The following is a 24,340-nucleotide window of genomic DNA, read 5'->3' on the forward strand; positions in this document are numbered from 1 at the left end:
AAGTCTTCAACGTACACAGAAACGTTCATGTATTTTCATTTTGGATAGTCTCTCAAATCGGACTGTCCTGACTTCCTTACAGACCCTGGAACTACCAGTCCCAGCATGCACTGTTCAAAACCAGGGCTGGCTTGGCTGGTCTCTGAGAATCCGGAGCCAACTGGTGGTAAGCCTGAGGGAGCCAGGGATGGAGAAAGTGAGACAGAAAGGCAAAGTGTTGGGTTTCTCTGAGTGACTGCCTGCTGGAGGGTGGGCTGTCACGAGCCTCCCTGGCAGGGACCCCAGCCTGGAGAGACAGAGAAAGCTACTTTCCTTCTCAGTCAGCTGCAGCCCAGGGCTGGCCAGGAGAGGCTGTCCCTCTGCCAGATGGGAAGAAAAGCTGGGAATGTTTAGTGTGTGAGCCGGAAAGGATGTAAACAGACAGACAGACGGAGGGCCAGACAGAGAGAGACAGGCAGAGACAGAGAAAAAAGAGAGAGGCAGGGAGAGAAAGAGACAAACAGAAACAAGTGAAAGAGAGAGAGAGAGAGAAAGTGATAAAGATAGACAAAGACAAAGAGACAGAATCAGAGAGAGAAAGAAGCAGACAGAGAGGCAGAGAGGAGGAGGGAAGCTGACTGCAGCTGGCCAGCAGGGCTTGGTAGTCGCTGCCACCCCTCGACCTTGCAGCAGGGGGATCCCAGGGCCCAGAGGTCCAGAAATGGGAAGAGACAGCGCAGACGGGACACAGCCATGGTACGTATGCACTGTCTGTCTGATTGTGTCTCGCTCACACATATGCATGTGCTCATATACAATCACACAGATACACACAGTCCAACCCATGCAATACATGTGCAACACACAGAGACAGACAAAGATATATGCAACAAGGATGCCATAAGGACAGAAAGAAAACAAGAGACACACATACAACCCCCCCCCCCCCCCCCCTCCCCAGGTTAATTCAGTGGTACTGGCTCAGTTACTCAGTTGTGTCACCCTGCCTTTCCTCTTGTCTGCTTCTTCGTTGCCTTTTCCGGATTAATATATTTTTTTCTTGGAATTACAGGCGTGCATGTTTTTATTACAACCACACCCGTATTTATTTTAAAAAATTCCTTCCCAGAGTTTACCCTTCAGCTGTCTGTGCTGTATTCATTCTGTACGCGTAAGGGTGTGATGCCAGCATAGGCCAGTGACGAGCACCCACTCTTCAGTTCTCAGTGCTGTTTGCACTGTGCGTGTATCGGTCTCATTCGGAGTCTCTATGGACCGGCTCCTTCTGCCCTGGGTTTGACCCTCTTCACTTCTCCGTGCTGTTTGTACTTTACATATATCAGTGTCCTGGCCTCCTCCTACTCTGCATTTGATTATCACTCAAAGTTGATGGGTTTCTGTCTTTCTCTCATAGTTCAGATATCACCTAGATAGATAGATAGATAGATAGATAGATAGATAGATAGATAGATAGATAGATAGATAGATAGATAGATAGATAGATAGGAGCCGGTGCTGTGGGTGCTTGAGAACCCCAATATTGAGAAAATTCCTTGTATGTATCCAGGGAGGTGTTATTTCCATTGGGCTTAGCACCCCCAATAATTTAAAAAAAGTTGGCTCCTATGGATGGATGGATGGATGGATAGATAGATGCAATAAAGATTTAATGACGGACCCAAGATCTCAAGGAGCCACAGTGGAATTTCAAGCAGGTTCCCGGTTCTCAGTCCTCTGTTCTAGCCATTAGATCTAGTCCTTCATTCCACTGGGCTTTTTCTGTTCTTTTTTCTAGGACCAGGGAGATTTTTCCCGTTCCTTCTTTTGTAGAAAGTCTTAGATTTATTTTCTCTGGTAGTTTTTGGGAAGCGTGCATCTTGGTCAGCTTTGCATTTTCTTCAGTACAGGAGGGAAAATGCATTGAAGTTCTCACTTCGGTTATTCTTCTGTCTCCAAACTGTGGTTCTTTATTCTGCTGTCTGGCTGCCCCGTGTCCCTACGCTCAAAAAAGTTCCTGCCAGGGCAGGCCCTTGGTACAGGAAGCAGTTTAGGACTCCCTTCTCCCTCCCAACATCTGATTAATAGTCTCTCTGTTCCCAGATTGCTAATGCATGAGGTAGGCATTTTGAGTAGAAGGACAGAAGAAGCCGAGAGAGATGTCTGACAGATCTCTCTGGGGCTCAAGGAAAGTGAGACAAAAAACTTGCAAGGAGGTCTCTCTCTCTCTCTCTCTCACCTTATTCTCAGTATCAGAGCCCATCACAGTGTGTCTGCATTAGAGAACTCCATCCCCCTCCTGTCCCCCCAGGCCCTGTCTCCGGCCCTGCAGGTTCTATCTCCGTCCCCGCCCCATGGGCTCTGTCCTCATCTGCAGAAGCCTCAAACGCTTATGATTTTATATTTAAATCTCTTTATTAAAGTATAAAAAGGAACAATGTGCTGTGCAACTGTTGTGTATAAATTACAAACAGAAAACAATAATAACAATGAGCAGCTGAAACCCTCTCTCCACCTCCGTGGGCAAGGGTCCTGCGGGGGTCTAGAGAAGGGTAATTAAAAACACAACCCTCCTTCCCACCACCACCCTCTACCCTTCCAACCCCAATAATAGCTGATTTCTACTACCCCAAGGAATCCTAATCCACCCTGTTAAATTGTCCAGGGCTACAAAATACAACCTGTTCTGTAAGACCTAGAGGGGAGATTTTTTTTTTTTTAATCAGTTGATGAATAAGTCATCAACAATGTCAGGATTCAGTCTAGCTCTCCTGTCTTCTACAGTCCCTCCTGCAATAGAAGATGTCTTCTTAGAAGATGTGCTGGTAGCAGGATGTACAGGATCCGCCATGCAAATTTTGCTAGCTGTGGCCTGCAGGTTTGCTTGTTTTTCCAAAAAAATAAAATATTGCCGTCTGCATCCATCAAACAAACATAGATAACAGTCCAGTTCATTAACAGGCTTCAAAGTAGACAGTGACACATGGACAAGGTTTGTCCCCGTCCCCGTGGGATCTGTCCCCACCCCATCCCCATGGTTACTGCGGGTCCCTGTCCCCATGTCATTCTCTAGTCTGCACACCTCAAAAGCAGGGAGCTTGTCTCTCACAAAATCCCTCCTCTCAGTACCCTTCTCCACCACCGCCAACTCCAGGCTCCGCTCATTCTGCCTCGCCTCACCCTATGCTTGGAACAACCTTCCTGAACCCTTACGCCAAGCCCCCTCCCTGCCCATCTTCAAGTCTTTGCTTAAAGCCCACCTCTTCAATGCTGCGTTCGGCACCTAACCCTTACCGTTCAGTGAATCCAGACTGCCCCAATTTGACTGCCCCGATCGGACCGACCGTTCACTTGTCTATTAGATTGTAAGCTCTTTGAGCAGGGACTGTCTCTCTTTGTTAAATTGTACAGCGCTGCGTAACCCTAGTAGCGCTCTAGAAATGTTAAGTAGTAGTAGTAGTAGAGCCCAGTATAATGTGTCTGCACACCTCTGAGGCAGGGAGCTTGTCTCTCACTCATACACCGTTCCCAGTATCAGAGCCAAGTATAATGTGTCTGCACACCTCAGAGGCAGGGAGCTTGTCTATCACTTATACACCGTTCCCAGTATCAGAGCCCAGTATAATGTGTCTGCACACCTCAGAGGCAGGAAGCTTGTCTCTCACTCATACACCGTTCCCAGTATCAGAGCCCAGTATAATGTGTCTGCACATCTCGGACGCAGGGAGCTTGTCTCTCACTCATACACCGTTCCCAGTATCAGAGCCCAGTATAATGTGTCTGCACATCTCGGACGCAGGGAGCTTGTCTCTCACTCATACACCATTCCCAGTATCAGAGCCCAGTATAATGTGTCTGCACATCTCGGACACAGGGAGCTTGTCTCTCACTCATACACCATTCCCAGTATCAGAGCCCAGAATAATGTGTCTGCACATCTCGGACGCAGGGAGCTTGTCTCTCACTCATACACCATTCCCAGTATCAGAGCCCAGTATAATGTGTCTGCACATCTCGGACGCAGGGAGCTTGTCTCTCACTCATACACCATTCCCAGTATCAGAGCCCAGAATAATGTGTCTGCACATCTCGGACGCAGGGAGCTTGTCTCTCACTCATACACCATTCCCAGTATCAGAGCCCAGAATAATGTGTCTGCACATCTCGGACGCAGGGAGATTTTCTCTCACTCATACACCATTCCCAGTATCAGAGCCCAGAATAATGTGTCTGCACATCTCGGACGCAGGGAGCTTGTCTCTCACTCATACACCATTCCCAGTATCAGAGCCCAGAATAATGTGTCTGCACATCTCGGACGCAGGGAGCTTGTCTCTCACTCATACACCATTCCCAGTATCAGAGCCCAGAATAATGTGTCTGCACATCTCGGACGCAGGGAGCTTGTCTCTCACTCATACACCATTCCCAGTATCAGAGCCCAGTATAATGTGTCTGCACATCTCGGACGCAGGGAGCTTGTCTCTCACTCATACACTATTCCCAGTAACAGAGCCCAGTATAATGTGTCTGCACATCTCGGACGCAGGGAGCTTGTCTCTCACTCATACACTGTTCCCAGTATCGGAGCCCAGTATAATGTGTCTGCACATCTCAGACGCAGGGAGCTTGTCTCTCACTCATACACCACTCCCAGTATCAGAGCCCAGTATAATGTGTCTGCACAACTCGGACGCAGGGAGCTTGTCTCTCACTCATACACCATTCCCAGTATCAGAGCCCAGAATAATGTGTCTGCACATCTCGGTCGCAGGGAGCTTGTCTCTTACTCATACACCGTTCCCAGTATCAGAGCCCAGTATAATGTGTCTGCACATCTCGGACGCAGGGAGCTTGTCTCTCACACATCATTCCCAGTATCAGAACCCCAATGCAGTACTAGACTGAGAGATGAAAGGGTTGGCAGCAGTGTTAAGAGCTAGCTGGGAGCATTTTGCAGGGTTATGAATGTTCTGCTAGTTTCCTATATTGCTTCTGGCTGGGATTTCTGGATGCTCTTTCCTCTCATCCCCTGCTCCCCCTTGTATAAACACTTCTCTCCAGAGGTCTGGAACGGTTTCCTTATGCTTTTCCACATTTCCAGAGCTGTAATGAAAGAGGAGCCTAAGCTGGATGTAGGAAAAAGTGATGGGTGTAGGCTGTATGCCCTCCAGCTGCGTGAGCTTCCTCCCAGCAGTGTCCTGGCAGCTCTTGTAGAGGGTCTGGTAGAGGTACATGCTGGGCGTCTTTGACCTGGAGGTATTTCTGACTCTCCGAGGTTATTCCTGTCTGCAGCAGCTGCCCTGGATGTTAGAGTATTTCTGAAGGCCATCAGCTGTTTGTCTCTCTGATTCCCTCCAGTGACCTCCCTGCTCTCCCTCTGTCCTGTTTCGCCCTCTCCTTCCCGGTCCTGCCCTATCCCCCTTCTTCCTCCACTGGCTTCCCCCTTCTCTCTCCCCTCCCCAGCTCCTTATTACTCCTGCCCTCCTCCTTTCTCCACTGTCTGGGGGTGGGGGATGGGAGGGAAGGGGCTCTGGGGCAAACTTTAATCTTCCACAGGAAGGATGTGGCCCTCCTGTTCTGCTTGGGCAGGGTCCATCTTCTCCCCACAGTCTCTATAGGGGATTAAACCTTCCCGTTTCCCACACATTGCCCCTATTTCACCTTCCCGCTGAAATATTTTCCTATCCTGATTAATTCTTCTCATTATAAAACACCACAGAGTATATTTGTAAGAATCTCTCTGTTATTAATAACGGTGGGTTTTTTTTTATTTCTTCCTTCTTAATAGACTGTGACTTATTCTGTGGTTCTTTTTCCTGTGCCTCAGGTGGGGTCTGCTGGCCTTCTTTCCCTGGCTGGATTTTTCACATTTGATCTTGCTTTAGTCTGTCTGGGCTCTGGCTCCTTCTGAACGAATGATCTCACAGTGTTTAATAGGAAACAGCTGCGGCGGCTGCCAGAAAGGGGCCCTGTATGTCTGTGTTCCTCCGCTGTCCAGTCCCAGATAGGACAAAATCTGCATCCCTGTGCCTATCTCCTGAGCCCTTCAGACAGTCCTAGTCTAGTGACAGAATCTGCATCCCTGTGCCCGTCCCCTGAGCCCTCCAGTCCTAGAGGTGACAGAATCTGTATCCCTGTGCCCGTCCCCTGAGCCCCCCAGTCCTAGCGGTGACAGGCTCTGTATCCCTGTGTCCATCTCCTGAACCCCCCAGTCCTAGCGGTGACAGGCGCTGTATCCCTGTGTCCATCCCATAAGCCCTCCAGTTCTAGAGGTGACGGACACAGGGATACAGAGCCTATCTCCTGAACCCTCCAGTCCTAGAGGTGACAGGCTCTGTATCCCTGTGTCCATCCCTCAAGCCCTTCAGTCCCAGAGGTAACAGGCTCTGTATCCCTGTGTCCATCCCCTGAGCCCTCAAGTCCTGGCTCTGTATCCCTGTGTCCATCCCCTGAACCCCCCAGTCCTAGCGGTGACAGGCTCTGTATCCCTGTGTCCATCTCCTGAACCCCCAGTCCTAGAGGTGACAGGCTCTGTATCCCTGTGTCCATCTCCTGAACCCCCCAGTCCTAGCGGTGACAGGCTCTGTATCCCTGTGTCCATCTCCTGAACCCTCCAGTCCTAGAGGTGACAGCCTCTGTATCCTTGTTCCCATCCCATAAGCCCTCCAGTCCTAGAGGTGACAGGCTCTGTATCCCTGTGCCCCATCCCATAAGCCCTCCAGTTCTAGAGGTGACAGGCTCTGTATCCCTGTGTCCATCTCCTGAACCCTCCAGTCCTAGAGGTGACAGCCTCTGTATCCCTGTGCCCATCCCCTGACCCCTCCAGCCCCAGAGATACGGTATGAGAAGGAGATTTCAATATTTCCGGTTCTTCTCTCTCTCAGAATCCTGAGCCGGTGGAGGATTGTATACACAACACCCTCTCTGCTCTCTACCCACCCTTTGATGCTACGGCCCCCACCCTCTTCTGTCAGGTCTTCGAGGTGGTGGCAAGGACGTACCGGGAAGATGCACTGAGGTACACCATCGAGTTCCTGATCCCCGCCAAACACATCCTACAGAGGGTACAACAGGAGGCCTGTGTGAGTCCCACCATCTGTCTGTCTGCAGGAGACCTGAACACCTCGTTCCATCCTTCTGTCTCTTCTACTCTCAGTCTGTCTCCCTGCATTACATGTACATGATTCACTTATCCAGCTGCTTGTCTCTTTCTAATGTCTATATATCTTCATTCACTCTATTTCCTGTGTGTCTCCAGATCATCTGTTTCTCCGTATGTCTGCTTGTCTCCAAATAAGCTGTCATTCTCTCTCTCTCTCTCTCTCTCTCTCTCTCTCTCTCTCTCTCTCTCTCTATCTTTTGTCTTCCTTTCCCATCTCAGGCTCCCTCCTATCCTAATATTTCCCCTTTCTCCACTCTCTCTTACAGTCCCAGTACAACGGTTTCCTTTTCTGTCATGAGGGCTGGCCCCTGTGCCTCCATGAGAAGATCGTGGTCCAGTTGTCTTCTCTACCCTGGCAGCACCTCAGACCAGGAGACTTCTACCTCCAGGTGGTGCCATACCTGGAGTGCTCCCCCAGGCTGGTGCTCAAGTGTCTCTCCCCGGATGGATACAGTGTACAGGAGGTGCTGGTCCCTGAAGACTCCTGTTCCTACATCTTCACTGTCGAGTGGCTTAATGGTATCAATAAGGACCGTAACACTGGTCGCCTGGAGAACTGTCTGTTAGCCGTGGATGATCAGGTCCTACGAGTACCCTGGTCGGAGGTAGTCTACCCTCAGTTTGTTCACAAAGATGAGTTCATCGTGGGGAAAAGGTGCAGCTTGGAGCTGATGCCTTCTGGAAGTCTGGTACCTGGTCATGTGTCTGAAATCCTGGGGGCACGAAGCCCTGGAGATGGACGGATCTCCAACAGCGATACCAAAGACTGTCAGGTTAGCCAGGAAAACCGTGACAAAAAGCCAGGAAGGGCCGGATCCACCACCTCTGTGGATCCCTCAGAACATTCTGAACTGGAAAATATTGAGGGAGAGTATGTGGAGCTCCTGGAGATCAGCCTTCCACTTAAGGATAGTGGAAACAAAAGGGAGAAGTATATGGAGGACCACAGCATCTTCAAGACCAAGACAGTGCCCACACGGAAAGGGCACGGGAAGGGGAGGAACAAGCGTCATCGACCATGGCTACATCAAAAGATGCCCAAAGAAGAAATCTTACCAGGGAAGAACCAAGGGCACCAGACTTGGGAAGGAGGAAAGCCATTGGGGAAGGAGTCTTATAGTGAATCTCAGATTATCCGAAATGAGGGGACCAACCAAATAGAGAGTCATCCAAATACAGAGGAGCAGGGGAAGGGGGGAGGAGACTGCATCAGTCCTAGTGTAGCCAAGTCACTGGTCCAAGCAAGGATGGATCTTGAGGAGGTTGAAAGAAATCATGCCAAAGCTGGGGAGAAACCAAAGAAGCCTTCTACAGGTCTTCCAAGCCAAATGGAATATGGATTGGATGACACCTCTGGGGCAATATCAGTGCAGTCTACACATGTGCCTTCTGATGCAATCATGAAAGGAAAGGAATCAACCTTATTCCAGATGGCCTGTGCTAATAGTGAAATCAGACAAGAAGAAGTTTCTGAGGACCAAGGGTCATCATTGGTGGACCTCAAAGGTCAAGAGCTTATCCAGAAGTATGGGTACAACCAATCATCATTCCCACCAACACAGACTATAGGTGGGGACAACATTACTGTCCAATCCAGCAGTTCCGGGACTGAAAAGTTCCAAGAACTTCAATCTGTGGCAGGGCCAATACCAGGTGTGGACAAAAACATGACCCCTGGTAGGAAGGAAGAAGAAGGAAGTCAAGATGTATCAAGAGATCTTCCAGTAGCAAACCTGGGCCTTCAAGCTAAGGCAGATCCCGACCCTGATGGAGGATCAACATTGTACAAGGAGATGGGAGGAAATGGAGGAGAAGTAATGAAGGGCCTAGAAGTTCAGGCACCTGTACTTGAAGACCCAGATAAACATGGCCCAGAAAGCAAGAAGACAGGAAAGGAATCTGCTGAAGGCCACACTGCAAACTTAGCAGAGAGAGCGATAATAGGTTCTGAGAGGGATGAGAACAATCCAGAATCTCTGGTGAACATAATTCCCAAAAAACATGGCAAGGGCAAAAGAAAGAAGAAAAAGGGAAACTGGAAGGGAGGCACTAGAGCTACAGAGCACAAGGAGAAGTCCAGGGACCCCACAGGGCTCTCAAAAACAGAGGAGGCAAAGAAGGGCCCAAAAAAAGAACCCCAAACGCAAAGCACAGGGCAAGATCTGGAACAAGTGAAGGACTTGCAGGTGACGGGGTCAGAGGCAGTGCATGATACTGGCAGTCTCCCAGAGAAGGAAGTTTTGGAGGTCACCAGGGTCAACATAAGTCCAGATGTCCAGGCAGAGGATGGCAGACTGGAAGAGCAAAGACCCCTGGATGAGGAAGGTAAGACTGAATAGTGCTTCTCCACCATGGTTCGGAAGGCCCCACTCAGTCTCTTACATTTCACACAATGCAGTAGGTTACTCAGGAACAGCAACATCCAAGGACTGGTTTTTTAGAGGGACAATTTCCTAAGATAGAGGAAACATAGTTTTACCCCCAGGTTGTTCAGGGAGCTAACACTGGACCGCTGTCTTGTTCACTTGATTTTACAATCATTTGATGCTTCCTGACACATCTTGCTCTGTGTTATTCCACTGGGTCCACTACCAGTCATTTGTGGGTATGGGGTGGGTGGCGAGGGAAGAGTTTTCCACATTTCAAATCCCCCATTGAGCTCAACCTGCACCTCTAACCCAGGGTATCTCCCCTCTGTGTGGTGTTACTAATTCCCCCCACCTTAGTTTCCATGGTTACAGCAATCCTATTATCCCTGGCTGCGATTCATTTTCTTCTTTTTATATATACCCCTGGAACCCCTTAAGTAAAGAATCTGAATAAGGTTAACGCATCAAATAGGTGAATTTTTGTTTCTTGGTTTCCTCTGTCTTTCTTCGCCTCCTCTCAGCTGTAGCCCATCATGTCCTCCCTGCCGGAGAAGTGGAACAGCCCACAGCAGTACCACTGCCCTCAAGAGGCAAGGAGATACAGAGCCCCCAGGACTCCTTGCTCCTAGCCCCTCCTCTTCCTGCAGGGCCTCCACCTAGACAGGAAGTGAACTGGGACATCCTGCAGTCTGGAATCTTCTCTCTGACAGGTGAGCGGGCAGGGAAGTGGTCCTTTCATTAACTGGAGGAGAGGGTTATTATACAAGGCAAGGCAAGCATGTGATTGGTCTAGAGTGGAGAGAAAGGGATAATAGAAAGAATGGATGGACAAACTGGATAGGCCATGAGGTCTTTATCTGCCTTCATTTTTCTATGTTTTTATGTAAGAGGCTCCCTGCCTCATTCAATTGGATTTGAATTGATTTATTGACTTAATATACCACTTAACACAATTTTAGATCTAAAGCGGTTTACAATATCAAAATTATAACAAACAGTTTAGAATACAATATACGATAAAAACAAGCATAAACAAAACAATCAAAAATTTACTAGAGGTAATATAGAGGTATATAAAATAATGAGTGGAGTGGAACAGGTGGATGTGAAGCGTCTGTTCACACTTTCCAAAATACTAGGACTAGGGGGCATGCGATGAAACTACAGTGTAGTAAATTTAAAACAAATCGGAGAAAATGTTTCTTCACCCAACGCGTAATTAAACTCTGGAATTTGTTGCCGGAGAACGTGGTGAAGGCGGTTAGCTTGGCAGAGTTTAAAAAGGGGTTAGACGGTTTCCTAAAGGACAAGCCCATAAACCGCTACTAAATGGATTTGGGAAAAATCCACAATTCCAGGAATAACATGTATAGAATGTTAGTACGTTTGGGAAGCTTGCCAGGTGCCCTTGGCCTGGATTGGCCGCTGTCGTGGACAGGATGCTGGGCTCGATGGACCCTTGGTCTTTTCCCAGTGTGGCTTTACTTATGTACTAAACAGCTTTAAAAAAAAAAAAGGGAAAAAACATTTAAGATTTGATTTGATTAGCATTGTTCAACCAGCAGTACACTAATTCGAAGATTTCACATTGTCAGGGCCTGGTTCCCTCTTCCACTTCCTCCCACCTCCAATTGCATCCTGGGACTTGTAGTTCTGCTCTCACTTGGCACAGCAGTAAAACCTATAACCCTCTGCCTTGTTGGGCAGACTGGATGGACCATACAGATCTTTATCTGCCGTCATTTACTATGTTACTGCGGGCAGTGGACCAAACTGGACAGGATCAATCTGATTGGTTGACCTGGGGTGAGGTGTCAAGGCTAGAACCTAGTCCAGTGTGAGCCCCCACAGTTCTCCATGGATTCTAGGATATCCACAATGAACTTGTACTGTATATGCTGGGTCTTTAGTGTATACAAGTATATATCATGCATATGGATTTGGGGTACCCAGGGCAGATTTGAGAAGTATATAATGCTTTCTTCTTCCTGTGAAATTCTCTTCCTATGTCTTTTCGTACCGAACTTTCCTTTTCCCTGATTCAAGGCATTGCTTAGTTAAGCTCTGGAACTCCTTGCCGGAGGAGGTGGTAACAGCAGTTAGCGTATCTGGGTTTTAAAAAGGTTTGGACAAATTCCGGGAGGAAAAGTCTATAGTTTGCTATTGAGGCAGACATGGGAAGCAACTTCTTGTAGTATGGAGTGGTGCCACGGTTTGGGTTTCTGCCAGTTACTTGTGACCTGGCTTGGCCACTGTTTGGAAAACAGGATACTGGGCTACATGGACCATTGGTCTGACCCAGTATGACTACTCTTATGTTCATAGGGGTTCCAGGATGTTGCTGCTCTTTGACATTCTGCATGGAATCTTGCTATTTATTATGATTCCGGAATCTTGTTACTGTTTGAGGTTCTGGAATGTGCTTCGGTTTGGGGTTCTGGAATCTTGCTGCTTTTGAGATTCTGCCAGGTTCTTGTGACCTGGCTTGGCCACTGTTTGGAAAACAGGATGCTGGGCTACATGGACCATTGGTCTGACCCAGTATGGCTACTCTTATATTCTCATGTTATGTTGTCAATAACAGGGGTTGTTCTTTCTCTTCCTGTCTGCATAGGGGGTGTGGACCGCAATGGCTCTGCCCTGGTGACCGTGAACCCGTGGGCACTGGGGACATGGAGGGATGTCTCGTACAGTGCCAGGGACCTGATCGGCACCCTAGTCCATCTGCACTCTCTCCTCAGGTATGTGGTGTGAAATCCCCCCCATCCCCCATGCAGTAACTAGACATCCCAAGCCACGCAAACCAACCCAATATCAGAGTTTAGTGCCAGCATAGAACACATCCCTACCTTCTTTGCTATTTCCACTCTGCAGTAACCAAATTAAAAAGCGCCACGTGAACCAGTACATCTGAACTGGGAGTTTTAGAGCAGAGAGACCGACACAGAGGGCCAGCAACTAAAGACCCCAGAGCTAACCCTTTCTCCCTTTCTGCAGGAAAGAGGTCCAGGAATTGGGGATGACTGTAATTCTGGATTTACGGCCCAGCCCTGCACCGCCCCCCGCTGTTGTCCTTCAAGCACTTAAAGAGTTTCAGGTGGAAGACTTAGTCCAAGATTTAAATACTGTCACTTCCGCTATCTATCTCGTTTTCTTTCAGTTTTGTTTGATTTTTGCTTTTCTCATACTCTTTCCCCGTCACTCCTAACTCAAAGTTTGCCAGATCTCTGCTCAGGTGAGTTTAAACTCCTCACTACAGGGAGATGTATCATGTTAACAGCTCTCTCTACCTCTACCACTGCACCAGTGATTTCACAGTAAGAATACTGAAAGGTAACTTTAAAACAATACAGGAACGTAAGACCTTTGAAGTCAGAATGATTGAATATTTTGACACCCAACAGACAGGACTTAATAAGGATCTGGGTTTTCTAACTCATTATAAACCATAAAGTTGTATTTCTCTGTTTATTTCTCTGTTTATCACCCTCCTCTCACCTACCAACACCCATCCTGTTAGAATATCAATGAAATGCTTTGATGTCGCCATGCATACCTCCGACCCACCCCCATCCTCCCACCCTGTCAGACTGTCATAGTAATGCTTGAATGTTTTCACTTATATACACTGTCAGCTAGCACATTTGCTTATTTCCGATCTGACGAAGAAGGGCAACCTTCGAAAGCTAATCAAGAAATGTATTAAGTTATGTCTAATAAAAAAGGTATCATCTTATCCATGTTTTATTTTGTTTGATTTCTATAGATTCTACATGGAATGTTGCTACTATTGGAGATTCTACATGGAATGTTGCTATTCCACTAGCAACATTCCATGTAGAAGTCGGCCCTTGTAGATCAGCAATGTGGCCGTGCAGGCTTCTGCTTCTGTGAGTCTGACGTCCTGCACGTACGTGCAGGACGTCAGACTCACAGAAACAGAAGCCTGCGCAGCCTTCTACATGGAATGTTGCTAGTGGAATAGCAACATTCCATGTAGAATCTCCAATAGTAGCAACATTCCATGTAGAATCTCCAATAGTACCAACATTCCATGTAGAATCTCCAATAGTATCAACATTCCATGTAGAATCAATAGAAATCAAACAAAATAAAACATGGAAAAGAAAATAAGATGATACTTTTTTTATTGGACATAACTTAATAGATTTCTTGATTAGCTTTCAAAGGTTGCCCTTCTTCCTCAGATCGGAAATAAGCAAATGTGCTGACAGTGTATATAAGTGAAAACATTCAAGCATTACTATGACAGTCTGACAGGGTGGGAGGATGGGGGTGGGTCGGAGGTATGCATGGGGACATCAAAGCATATCATTGATATTCTAACAGGATGGGTGTGGATAGGTGAGGGGTGGGGTGATCAACAGAGACATACAGCTTTATGGTTTATAATGGGCTAGGAACCCCAGATCCTTATTAAGTCCCCATGCATACCCCCACCCTCCCACTCTGTCAGACTGTCAAAGTAATGCTTTGATGTTTCTCTTATATATTCTGTCATCTTCCACATTTGCTTATTTCCGATCTGAGGAAGAAGGGCAACCTTCGAAAGCTAATCAAGAAATGTATTAAGTTATGTCCAGTAAAAAAAGGTATCATCTTATTTTCTTTTCCATGTTTTATTTTGTTTGATTTCTATTGATTACCTCTTGTAGGAAATGTCTCCTAAGTTTCTGAGCTCCATTCTTATCCTGAAGGAAAACACAGAGGCAGATCCCACACCTTTTCCAGAGGAACTAAGCACACTACAGGTAAAGGAGAGCAAGGGAACAGAGACAATGGATTGGTGAGGGGGGGGAGGGGTGCGGGACACAGGAATTGGGAGAAAAGATAAGCGGAGAATGAATAGGAATAAAGGGAGACCGAGATTGAGCTCTGAGTCCCAAGGTCATGTTTTTAGCTTCTTCCTCTGTATGTTTGCAGGGTACGGAAAGGATACAGCTGGAGAATCTCCAGAGGCACGCCAGTCTGGACCAGTTGCCCCCCAGTTTCGGGGGCACTCTGGCCTACTCGCACAATGAGTGGATGCAGAATCAGCGGGTAAGAGACGCCTTCCTCAGTATCGTGTACATCGTAAATTCAGATACCAGCCTTTGCCTTATATATGCACACGCAGACCCTACCCTACAGAGAAGGGCAACAAAAATGATAAAGGGGATGGGACGACTTCCCTATGAGGAATGGCTGAAGCGTCTAGGGCTCTTTAGCTTGGAGAAAAGACGGCTGAGGGGAGATATGATAGAGGTCTATAAAATAATGAGTGGAGTGGAACGGGTAGACGTGAATCGTTTGTTTACTCTTTCCAAAAATACTAGGACTAGGGGGCATGCGATGAAGCTACAAAGTAGTAACATAGTAACATAGTAACATAGTAGATGACGGCAGAAAAAGACCTGCATGGTCCATCCAGTCTGCCCAAGACAAACTCCTATGTGTATACCTTACCTTGAATTGAATTTGTACCTGTCCTTTTCAGGGCACAGACCATATACAGTAAGTCTGCCCAGCAGTATTTCCCACCTCCCAACCACCAGTCCCGCCTCCCAACACCGGCTCTGGTACAGACCGTATAAGTCTGCCCTCCCCTATCCTTGCTTCCCAACCACCACCCCCTCTTCCCCCCACCTGCTCCGCCACTATGTTACTATGTTATGTTAGGACTAGGGGGCATGCGATGAAGCTACAAAGTAGTAAATTTAATGAGAATCGGAGAAAATTTTTCTTCACTCAACGTGTAATTCAACTCTGGAATTCGTTGCCAGAGAATGTGGTAAAGACGGTTAGCTTAGCGGGGTTTAAAAATAAGGTCTGGACGGCTTCCTAAAGGAAAAATCCATAGTCCGTTATTAAATTGACTTGGGGAAAATCCACTGCTTCTTTTTCTGGGATAAGCAGCATAAAATGTATTGAACTTTTTCGGGATCTAGCCAGGTGCTTGTGACCTGGATTGGCCACTGTTGGAAACAGGATGCTGGGCTTGATGGACCTTTGGTCTGTCCCAGTGTGGCAATACTTACGTACTTATGTACCCTGACCTTCCTCACTTGAAAGTGACCCCCCCAATCTCATCATATATACACAGACCTTAACCAGAGCCAGTGCATGGGAGGTGGGTGGTGGGTGCCCTAGGCAAATCTTTAGCAATACAGCCCCCCCCCCCTAAGAATTTGGTCATTAACAATCATGATAATCATACAAACCTCCTTTAAAAATGCAGTTAAGGTGAGCCCTAATGGTTCTTTGAGTCTGTGGCTCTCAGATTCTATTGCTTTGCTGTGGCTGCTGGTGCTCTAAGCTGCTGCCTAGTTTCATCTTTATTTATTTATTTATTTATTTATTTATTTATTTATTTGTCGCATTTGTATCCCACATTTTCCCAACTATTTGCAGGCTCAATGCAGCTTACATAGCACCGTAAAGGCTTTCGCCTAGTCCAGTAGAGAAACAAATACAAGGTGATATTGCGGTCGAATAAAGGTCAGTGGCGTAGCCACAGGTGGGCCTGGGTGGGCCGGGGCCCACCCACTTAGGGCTCAGGCCCATCCAACAGTAGCACATGGTAATGAAAATGCTGCTCTCCACAATACTGGCACCTTCGCATGCCTGCTGCAGACTACCAAGGTGGAGACTGGAGAGAAGCATTTGCCCACCAGCTGAGATTTTGATGTGGGGGTGGGGGAGAGAACATTTGGTGCCCACCCGCTTCTTGCCTAGGCCCACCCAAAATCTGCTGTCTGGCTACACCCCTGATAAAGGTACATGTGTATCAGGTACAATGGGGTTTGATGAGAGGAAGGTTATATAGTGTCCATTACGAGCTTTGGTTTTGCTGTGTTGCCGAGTGTAGGTATCTACGTTGGGTCGGTGGGGTATGCCTTTTTGAATAGGTAGGTTTTCAGCCAGCCCTGACCCTGCTCACATGAGAGGGACCCTCCAGTCCCGCACACATATACACAGACAGTTGCACAGATGTCTCTCTCTCTCTGTCTCAGACCTTGGACTCCCTGTCCCAGCTCTGCCTGGAGGTCCTGCGCTCTCTTCTAGAAGTCATCGATGACATGGAGGCCAGCAGCTGCCCAGAGGCCAGTGAGGTGAGGCTATTGGATACGGGGTCAAAGATGTTTGCATATGTGACAGCCTGGAGCTTCCTCAAAACTGTGTGGTCATGTGTCTCCATGTGACATGCAGTGACAGATTGTTGGGAGTGGCCCAGTCTTCAAGGGGAGTCATATAGGGTCTAAGTTACTGAGGTCACACTCCAGTGGTCCCACAGTTCCCAGAAAACACTCACAGACCCAATACACAAACCACCAGGATTCTTTATCAGTCCAGACAAACAGAGTGAACAAACAATTTTTGTTTATTCTCATAAAAATTGAACACTGAACAAAAAATGTGCAATTAGCAAATAATAACAACATTGTAAGTTTTATGTTAAACTGTACCTGCTGTACATTGCCTTGAGTGAATCTCTTCATAAAGGCGGTTAATAAATCACAATAAATAAATACATAAATAAATAAAATAACAGGTAACTGAAATATGGATCAATTATAACGCTAACTAAACATCTATATACTGTCTAAACAGTACCTGGGAAGATCAGGACAAATACCTGTTCACACAGCCTCAGCAAAGAGATCTGTCTCTCTTTCCTTCCTGGCTAGGACTGAAGCAACAGTCAGCATCTGCCGGGTAATTTTCAAAACTCCAGACCAATCAGAACCCAGAACAGTCAAGTATCAAATAAAAACTGGTTACAAGTCAGTCTTCTATAACAGCTTTAAACATAAACATGCACCATCTGCTGGTGCATGTTTATGCTTCAGAACATAATGCAGGAAAATATCCAATACATTTTACATGCGTAGAACACACTGTTTCTTCACACTGCCCCTTCCCAGTCCACGCCCCCTTGCAGTTGAACGCTATGGATTTTGTGTGCACCTTTTATAGAATACTGATTAGTGTCAGTCCCTGGATTACAGTCCAGCCTCTTCACTTCATTCTCTTCCCAGGATATCCCGTCCCTGATAGCCCAGCAGCAGGAGACGATGAGGAAAGTGCTGCTGGACGGGAGACTGTCTGAGCTGCAGAGAAGTGGAGGGGCCCTGATCGCCAGGCTACAGAAGAGCCCCAATCACAGGTAAAGGAGCGGCGGGTGGAGCGGCTGCGTCACCAAGAACACTTTTCCCCGAAGCATTACTTAATATCAGTACAGAAACCTGGCTTTGTACAAGGGCTTTCTCACGAGTGTTTCTGTTAGTGTGGACAGTTATTTGAGATATTTTTATTTTTATGCTTTTTATTATATAATTTCCAATTTTTACAAAATTTCTGTGTTAATATTGTGCACCACTCAGTAAACTCAATGGAAAATAAATAAATGACGTCAAATTGAGGATTTCAATCCCACCGCTGCCACCAACTCAGTAATGGAGAAAGAAAGAAAAAGATAGAGATATGGAGGCAAAGCTATGGATGTAAGGCCGCTGGGAAATTAAAGGAAAGTGTTTTTTAATGAGTCATAGATAACGTTGAACATCCTCCCCTCCCTCTGACAGGCACCACAACGCCGCAGCGTTTGAACTCTACGAGGAGGTGGATGAGGCCATCCATCGCCTGGTCCGGCTGTCCAATCAGCAGCTCCGTGGCCTGGAGTCCCGCCTGGAGCTCTGCAGGCACCAGGACCAGCTCCAGGAAGTAAGATGACCACTCGCTCTCTCTCTTCGCCTTTCTCTCAGTCCAGCTGATAACCTCATGGTCCTCTCTTCCTCTAAAACAGGGATTCTCAATCCAGTCCTGTTTTCAGGATATCTGCAATGAATATGCATGAGATGAATTTGCATGCACTGCCTCTATTGTATGCAAATCTGTCTCGTGCATATTCATGGTGGGTATCCTGAAAACCTGGCTGGCTGGGTGTGTCCTGAGAACTGGGTTCAGAACCCTTGCTCCAAAATAACGCAATATCGGTGCTCTGGGTCTGAAGCAGTGGGAGCAAGTATTTTGGACTTTTCCTGGCATCTGTCCTTAAATCTCTTCACTACACACCAGCTGTGATGGCCGATCACTGAACTCGTTTCCTCCAGATCTATCTAATCTTTGCCCTTTCTTTTTCTCTACCTGTTCTCCGGCTTTGCTCTCCCTCTCTCACCACTAGGAATCCCCTGCGCCTGTCTCTTGCTTTCTTGAATTCTAATACCGTCTTTAGCTTCTGCATTTGGTTCTCATTTCCAGAGCTGTCGAGTTACCCAGTTCCAACTAGCCCATCCTGATGCATTATGGGACCTGCAGCACTGATTTCAATGGGTAGAACCAGGGACTACAAATCCCCCACTGCTTTAGGATGTAAGTTTAAAACCAGGACTAGCCACATATTTTCTCTCCTGGAACTGGGTAACTTGGCAGCTGTGCAAGAATTCCTTTTGGAAACTGGTAGCCTGCACCAGTGACCAGACATAACTATCAGCTGCAGTAGTGAGGCCCCACAGTGACCTCTTGTGGTCAGTAGCAGTAATGACTACTTTTTGACTGCCCCTATCAGACTGACTGTTCACGTGTCCTTTAAATTGTAAGCTCTTTGAGCGGGGACTGTCCTTCTATGGTAAATTGTACAGCGCTGCGTAACCCTAGTAGCGCTTTAGAAATGTTAAGTAGTAGTAGTAATGCCCAAAGATAAATATAGGTGGAAGAAAGGAGATGGGTGGGGTGGGGTGGGGAGGAGCGGGCGGCCCCCCCCTCCCCAGCTGGTTCTGGCCTTCTGAACATCCTGCTTTGCAAAATATAACAGCCCTTTGGGCACATGCATTCCTATTTCTGTCAAGGGGTAGGACCGAGCTGATATCTCAGTCTGGCTTTGATGACCTGGATCTATCCTGCGACTGGGTCATCGAACCAGGCTGAACCAGGTCTGGTTTCGCTCTCAATGCAACTCCAACATCTCCCATGAAAAGCAGGAATTCCAAGTCCATGAATGGAACCGGGGTAGGGAGAGCGTGAGAAGAGAGAACCAAGACAAGGTCAACCCGCCTCTAATGGTTGTGGGCGTGGTAGTATTAAGAAGTGTTCACCTTTTATTCCATCCCCCTCCGTCATGAAACAATATATTTTCTGCTTTAATTCCCCCAGATTCTGGCCTGGATCACTGATGAAGGGGAGCGCCGGCTGGCGGGGGCAGGAGTCCAGGATGTGGAAGATCCTGTGAAGGCCCTACGTCAGGCCCTGGAGGACTTTCGGAGCTTTCGTACCCTCACCAAGGTCAGGAGATTAAGTGGGGGGTGGGGAGGTAGAAGGTGAAAGCAGAGGCACTCACCAAGATACTCGTTGCAATCTTACTAAACCAAGCCTTTTTTTTAGACAGGTCACGTCTCCTAACAAAAACCTTTAATATGTTCTAACTAGTGCATCTTTTCTAGCAAAAAAAGGTGCCGGTACTCAAATGCTAGGCCACCCTTCAAGGGTGGGGTGATCACTGAGGGACCCATCTCACAATAGCCAGGCCCCCTGCAGTCACAGAATCTATGACAAGGCAGAATTGGTGTCTAGAGCCTGAGCTCTTTCATTAAAACTTGGGGTCCTTGGGTCAATTTTTGCAGACAATGGAAAAGGTGCCGGTACTCAGTACCCCCACAAAAAAAGCCCTGGTTCTAACCTTCCTTTTCAGAATGTGATGCTCTTATCCCTACTTGTATATAGCAGTAATTGTGTTTGTGTGTGTGTGTGTGTATGGAAGAATAAACTAGACTAAGTTCACAAGAACATAAGAGTAGCTGGGTCAGACCAATGGTCCATCTAGCCCAGTATCCTGTTTTCCAAACAGTGGCCAAGCCAGGTCACAAGTACCTGGCAGAAACCCAAGTCGTGGCAACATTCCATGTAGAACCCCAAAGAGTACCAAGATTCTGGAATCCTAAAGAGTGACAAGATTCCATGTAAAATCCCAAAGAATAGCAAGATTCCTGAATCCTAAAGAGTAGCAAGATTCCATTCAGAATCTCAAAAGAGTAGCAACATTCCATGTAGAATCCCAAAGAATAGCAAGATTCCTGAATCCTAAAGAGTAACAAGATTCCATTCAGAACCTCAGAGTATCAACATTCCATACTACAAATCCCTGGGTAAGCAGATGGTTCCCATGCCCATCTCAATAGAAGATTATGGACTTTTCCTCCAGGAATTTGTCCAAACCTTTGTCCAGTTCATACCCCTCCACCCCAGAGGTGTCTGCCTGCATGGCTCCATCTCCTGTCTCAGCCTCGGTGCATGTCTCAGTGTATGATGATTTTGTTTTTTTTTACACTCCTCTCGAATGAACTTTGTGATTTTGAGATGTCAGAGTTCTCTAACATTTTTTCCCCTCTCAAATCCCCCTTATTCACCCCTAGGAGAAAGTTGCCCAGGGCCTGGATGTGCTGAGGCAGATTGAATCTTGGGAGATTTCCCCTCCCCCGGATCGCAGCGGTCTGCGCCAGCAGCTGGAGACTTTTGCTCAGCGAATGGAGCGGAAGGAGGATGAGATCCAGAAATCACTACGTCTCTATGAGTTCTTCCAGCGGGTAGGTAGAAGAAACTCCCTGCAGTTCCGTTTGCCCCCTCGGCGAGCTTTCTGGGCACATCCCTTCCTGTCTTCCAAAGGTGCAAGATATAGCCACACAGAATGTCAAAAACGACCTAGCCAACAAAGGCTGGACGGACGCCTCCAGGTCTGGTCAAATGCCAGTAGTTTCCGAAAAGTTTTAGAAATTAGTTTTGGTGCAAAAGGGAAGATTGGGGAGCTTTTATATGACTGTGTAGGAGGGTAGGGGATACAGAAGTATTAAGAGAGAAAACTAACACTCCTATTTAGGATGGAACTACTTTCTGAGGTGAAAGGACACTGTCAGTAAAGGACAAAGCATATTTTCAGAGTTTATATTCTTTTAAAAAGCTGGTTTATGTCTTTTTATTTGGGAGTGACTAGGGGCTTGATAGAGTAGACACCTTGCCAAAGCAGCCAACCACCCCAACAACAGTGACAAACCCTTTGGGTATGAGTTGGGACAATGCAAACCACGCTGTTCTCAGGTCTGCCATCATTTCTTGGAAAGAGTCGACTCTTGTAGCTTCCGACTCATGATCTGGAATCCTTGCAACCCCCATAGTCCATAACTTGTGCTGTGATCTGTGAATATTTTACTTAGTAGACGGTTGGGTTGACTTCTTCAACTGGAAGCCATCAGGGCCTACCTTCTTCTCGTGTCCCAACAGCCACCTCTGTGTAGCAACCCAGAGAGAGGCAAAAAGATACAGAGGGACAAAAGCAGGGCTCATTCATACTGCCGCTGGTGACCCATCCTGGAATTACTCTGGTGGCTCTAACGTATTGATAGAATTTTGCCAATCTTACGTATGACAGCTATAAAATCCTCTTTTTATCGTAATAACTTGGTGTAGCCGGTTCTCCAGGGAAGGTGATCTCTGAGACAGTACAGAAATAGTAGGGGTTTTTTTTGTGTCAGTGGCTAAATATTGCACCCTCCTCTCCCACTCTCTACCAAGCACACGAGCACTGATAAAGGGTCCCTGTGGGTGGCTCAGGAGCTCTCTGTGACCCCTAGACAGGAGCAAGTTACCCAAACTGGAAAAAAACAAGAGAGGCATAAAAATACCCATTTAATTTTATTTATTTTTTTGTTACATTTGTACCCCGCGCTTTCCCACTCATGGCAGGCTCAATGCGGCTTACATGGGGCAATGGAGGGTTAAGTGACTTGCCCAGAGTCACAAGGAGCTGCCTGTGCCTGAAGTGGGAATCCAACTCAGTTCCTCAGTTCCCCAGGACCAAAGTCCACCACCCTAACCACTAGGCCACTCCTCCACTGGAAGGAACTCCCTGGAAAACAAAAATGCAGGAAAGAAGACCAATAAAAATAATGAGACTGCAATAAAGGGTTAATAGAAATATAGAAACATCCAGTCTGCCCTTCCTAAGCAAACCACTAACTTCTCCTCTTCCTAAGGGATCCCACGTGCCTGTCCCACGCTTTCTGACATTCTGACATAGTCCTCGTCTCCACGATCTTCACCAGGACTGACCCCTGCGGTACACCACTAATCACATCCTTTTCCTCAAAGCAAGCTCCATTTACCACTACCCTCCGTCTCCTCCCATTTAACCATTTTTTAACCCAGTAAGTCATTTTTTAACGCCTAAAAAAACCGCCCGTAAATTCCTCAACTTGCACTTCCCCAGCTGTAAAGGAATTTAAATACAAGCAGGCATACGCCACGTCCCTCTCGTACAGGAGCACACAGCTATGGAACGCACTACCCACAGCCCTGAAAACCATGGATGTTCTAAGTAACTTTCGCAAATCTTTGAAGACACATCTCTTCAACAAAGCCTACAAAGAGAACCCTTAACGACACAAAATCACCAGTGGAGGAGTGGCCTAGTGGTTAGGGTGGTGGGCTTTGGTCCTGGGGAACTGAGGAACTGAGTTTGATTCCTGGCACAGGCAGCTCCTTGTGACTCTGGGCAAGTCACTTAACCCTCCATTGCCCCATGTAAGCCGCATTGAGCCTGCCATGAGTGGGAAAGCGCGGGGTACAAATGTAACAAAAATAAAATAGATACTATTGGAGATTCTACATGGAATGTTGCTACTATTGGAGATTCTACATGGAATGTTGCTACTGTTGGAGATTCTACATGGAATGTTGCTATTCCACTAGCCACATTCCATGTAGAATCTCAAATAGTAGCAACAGTGGAGGAGTGGCCTAGTGGTTAGGGTGGTGGACTTTGCTCCTGGGGAACTGAGGAAATGAGTTTGATTCCCACTTCAGGCACAGGCAGCTCCTTGTGACTCTGGGCAAGTCACTTAACCCTCCATTGCCCCATGTAAGCCGCATTGAGCCTGCCATGAGTGGGAAAGCGCAGGGTACAAATGTAACAAAAATAAAATAGATACTATTGGAGATTCTACATGGAATGTTGCTACTATTGGAGATTCTACGTGGAATGTTGCTACTATTGGAGATTCAACATGGAATGTTGCTACTATTGGAGATTCTACGTGGAATGTTGCTACTATTGGAGATTCTACGTGGAATGTTGCTACTATTGGAGATTCAACATGGAATGTTGCTACTATTGGAGATTCTACATGGAATGTTGCTATTCCACTAGCAACATTCCATGTAGAAGGCTGCGCAGGCTTCTGTTTCTGTGAGTCTGACGTCCTGCACGTATGTGCAGGACGTCAGACTCACAGAAGCAGAAGCCTGCGCGGCCACATTGGTGATCTGCAAGGGCCGACTTCTACATGGAATCTCAAATAGCAGCAACAGTGGAGGAGTGGCCTAGTGGTTAGGGTGGTGGACTTTGCTCCTGGGGAACTGAGGAAATGAGTTTGATTCCCACTTCAGGCACAGGCAGCTCCTTGTGACTCTGGGCAAGTCACTTAACCCTCCATTGCCTACCGCATTGAGCCTGCCATGAGTGGGAAAGCGCAGGGTACAAATGTAACAACAACAACACCAACCCTCCCAGATACCAAAATACACCTTTAACACTACCCTATCTATCACCTTCTTCTCTAATTCCTCATCCAATCTCTGCTTATCACTAATTGTATCTAAGATCCTGTCATGACTATGTCATAACAACACTCTGTAAGCCACATTGAGCCTGCAAATAGGTGGGATAATGTGGGGTACAAATGCAATAAATAATAATAATAATTTTAGGTTCCATACCGAGGGTACTCAGTTTATTTATCAGTCGCCCGTGTGGGACCGTGTCAAAGGCTTTGCTAAAATCCAA

General features: G+C 47.0%; 1 protein-coding gene across 1 annotated transcript in view; it reads left to right on the forward strand.

Annotated features, from left to right (window-relative positions):
• Positions 1–535: 535 nt before the first annotated feature.
• The window catches only part of ARHGEF40 (Rho guanine nucleotide exchange factor 40), a 45,599-nt gene continuing 21,794 nt past the window's right edge, over positions 536–24,340 (forward strand). Inside the window, exons 1-13 of the mRNA XM_030187046.1 lie at positions 536–735; positions 6,864–7,061; positions 7,408–9,466; positions 10,032–10,220; positions 12,125–12,251; positions 12,508–12,607; positions 14,187–14,282; positions 14,455–14,571; positions 16,524–16,622; positions 17,550–17,677; positions 18,096–18,234; positions 19,663–19,791; positions 20,919–21,089. Of these exons, the coding sequence (XP_030042906.1) occupies positions 733–735; positions 6,864–7,061; positions 7,408–9,466; positions 10,032–10,220; positions 12,125–12,251; positions 12,508–12,607; positions 14,187–14,282; positions 14,455–14,571; positions 16,524–16,622; positions 17,550–17,677; positions 18,096–18,234; positions 19,663–19,791; positions 20,919–21,089 (3,555 nt within the window). The 5' untranslated portion in view covers positions 536–732. The remainder of the gene's footprint in view (positions 736–6,863; positions 7,062–7,407; positions 9,467–10,031; positions 10,221–12,124; positions 12,252–12,507; positions 12,608–14,186; positions 14,283–14,454; positions 14,572–16,523; positions 16,623–17,549; positions 17,678–18,095; positions 18,235–19,662; positions 19,792–20,918; positions 21,090–24,340) is intronic.

Source organism: Microcaecilia unicolor, chromosome 14, assembly GCF_901765095.1.
Source record: "Microcaecilia unicolor chromosome 14, aMicUni1.1, whole genome shotgun sequence".
Lineage (NCBI taxonomy): Eukaryota > Metazoa > Chordata > Amphibia > Gymnophiona > Siphonopidae > Microcaecilia > Microcaecilia unicolor.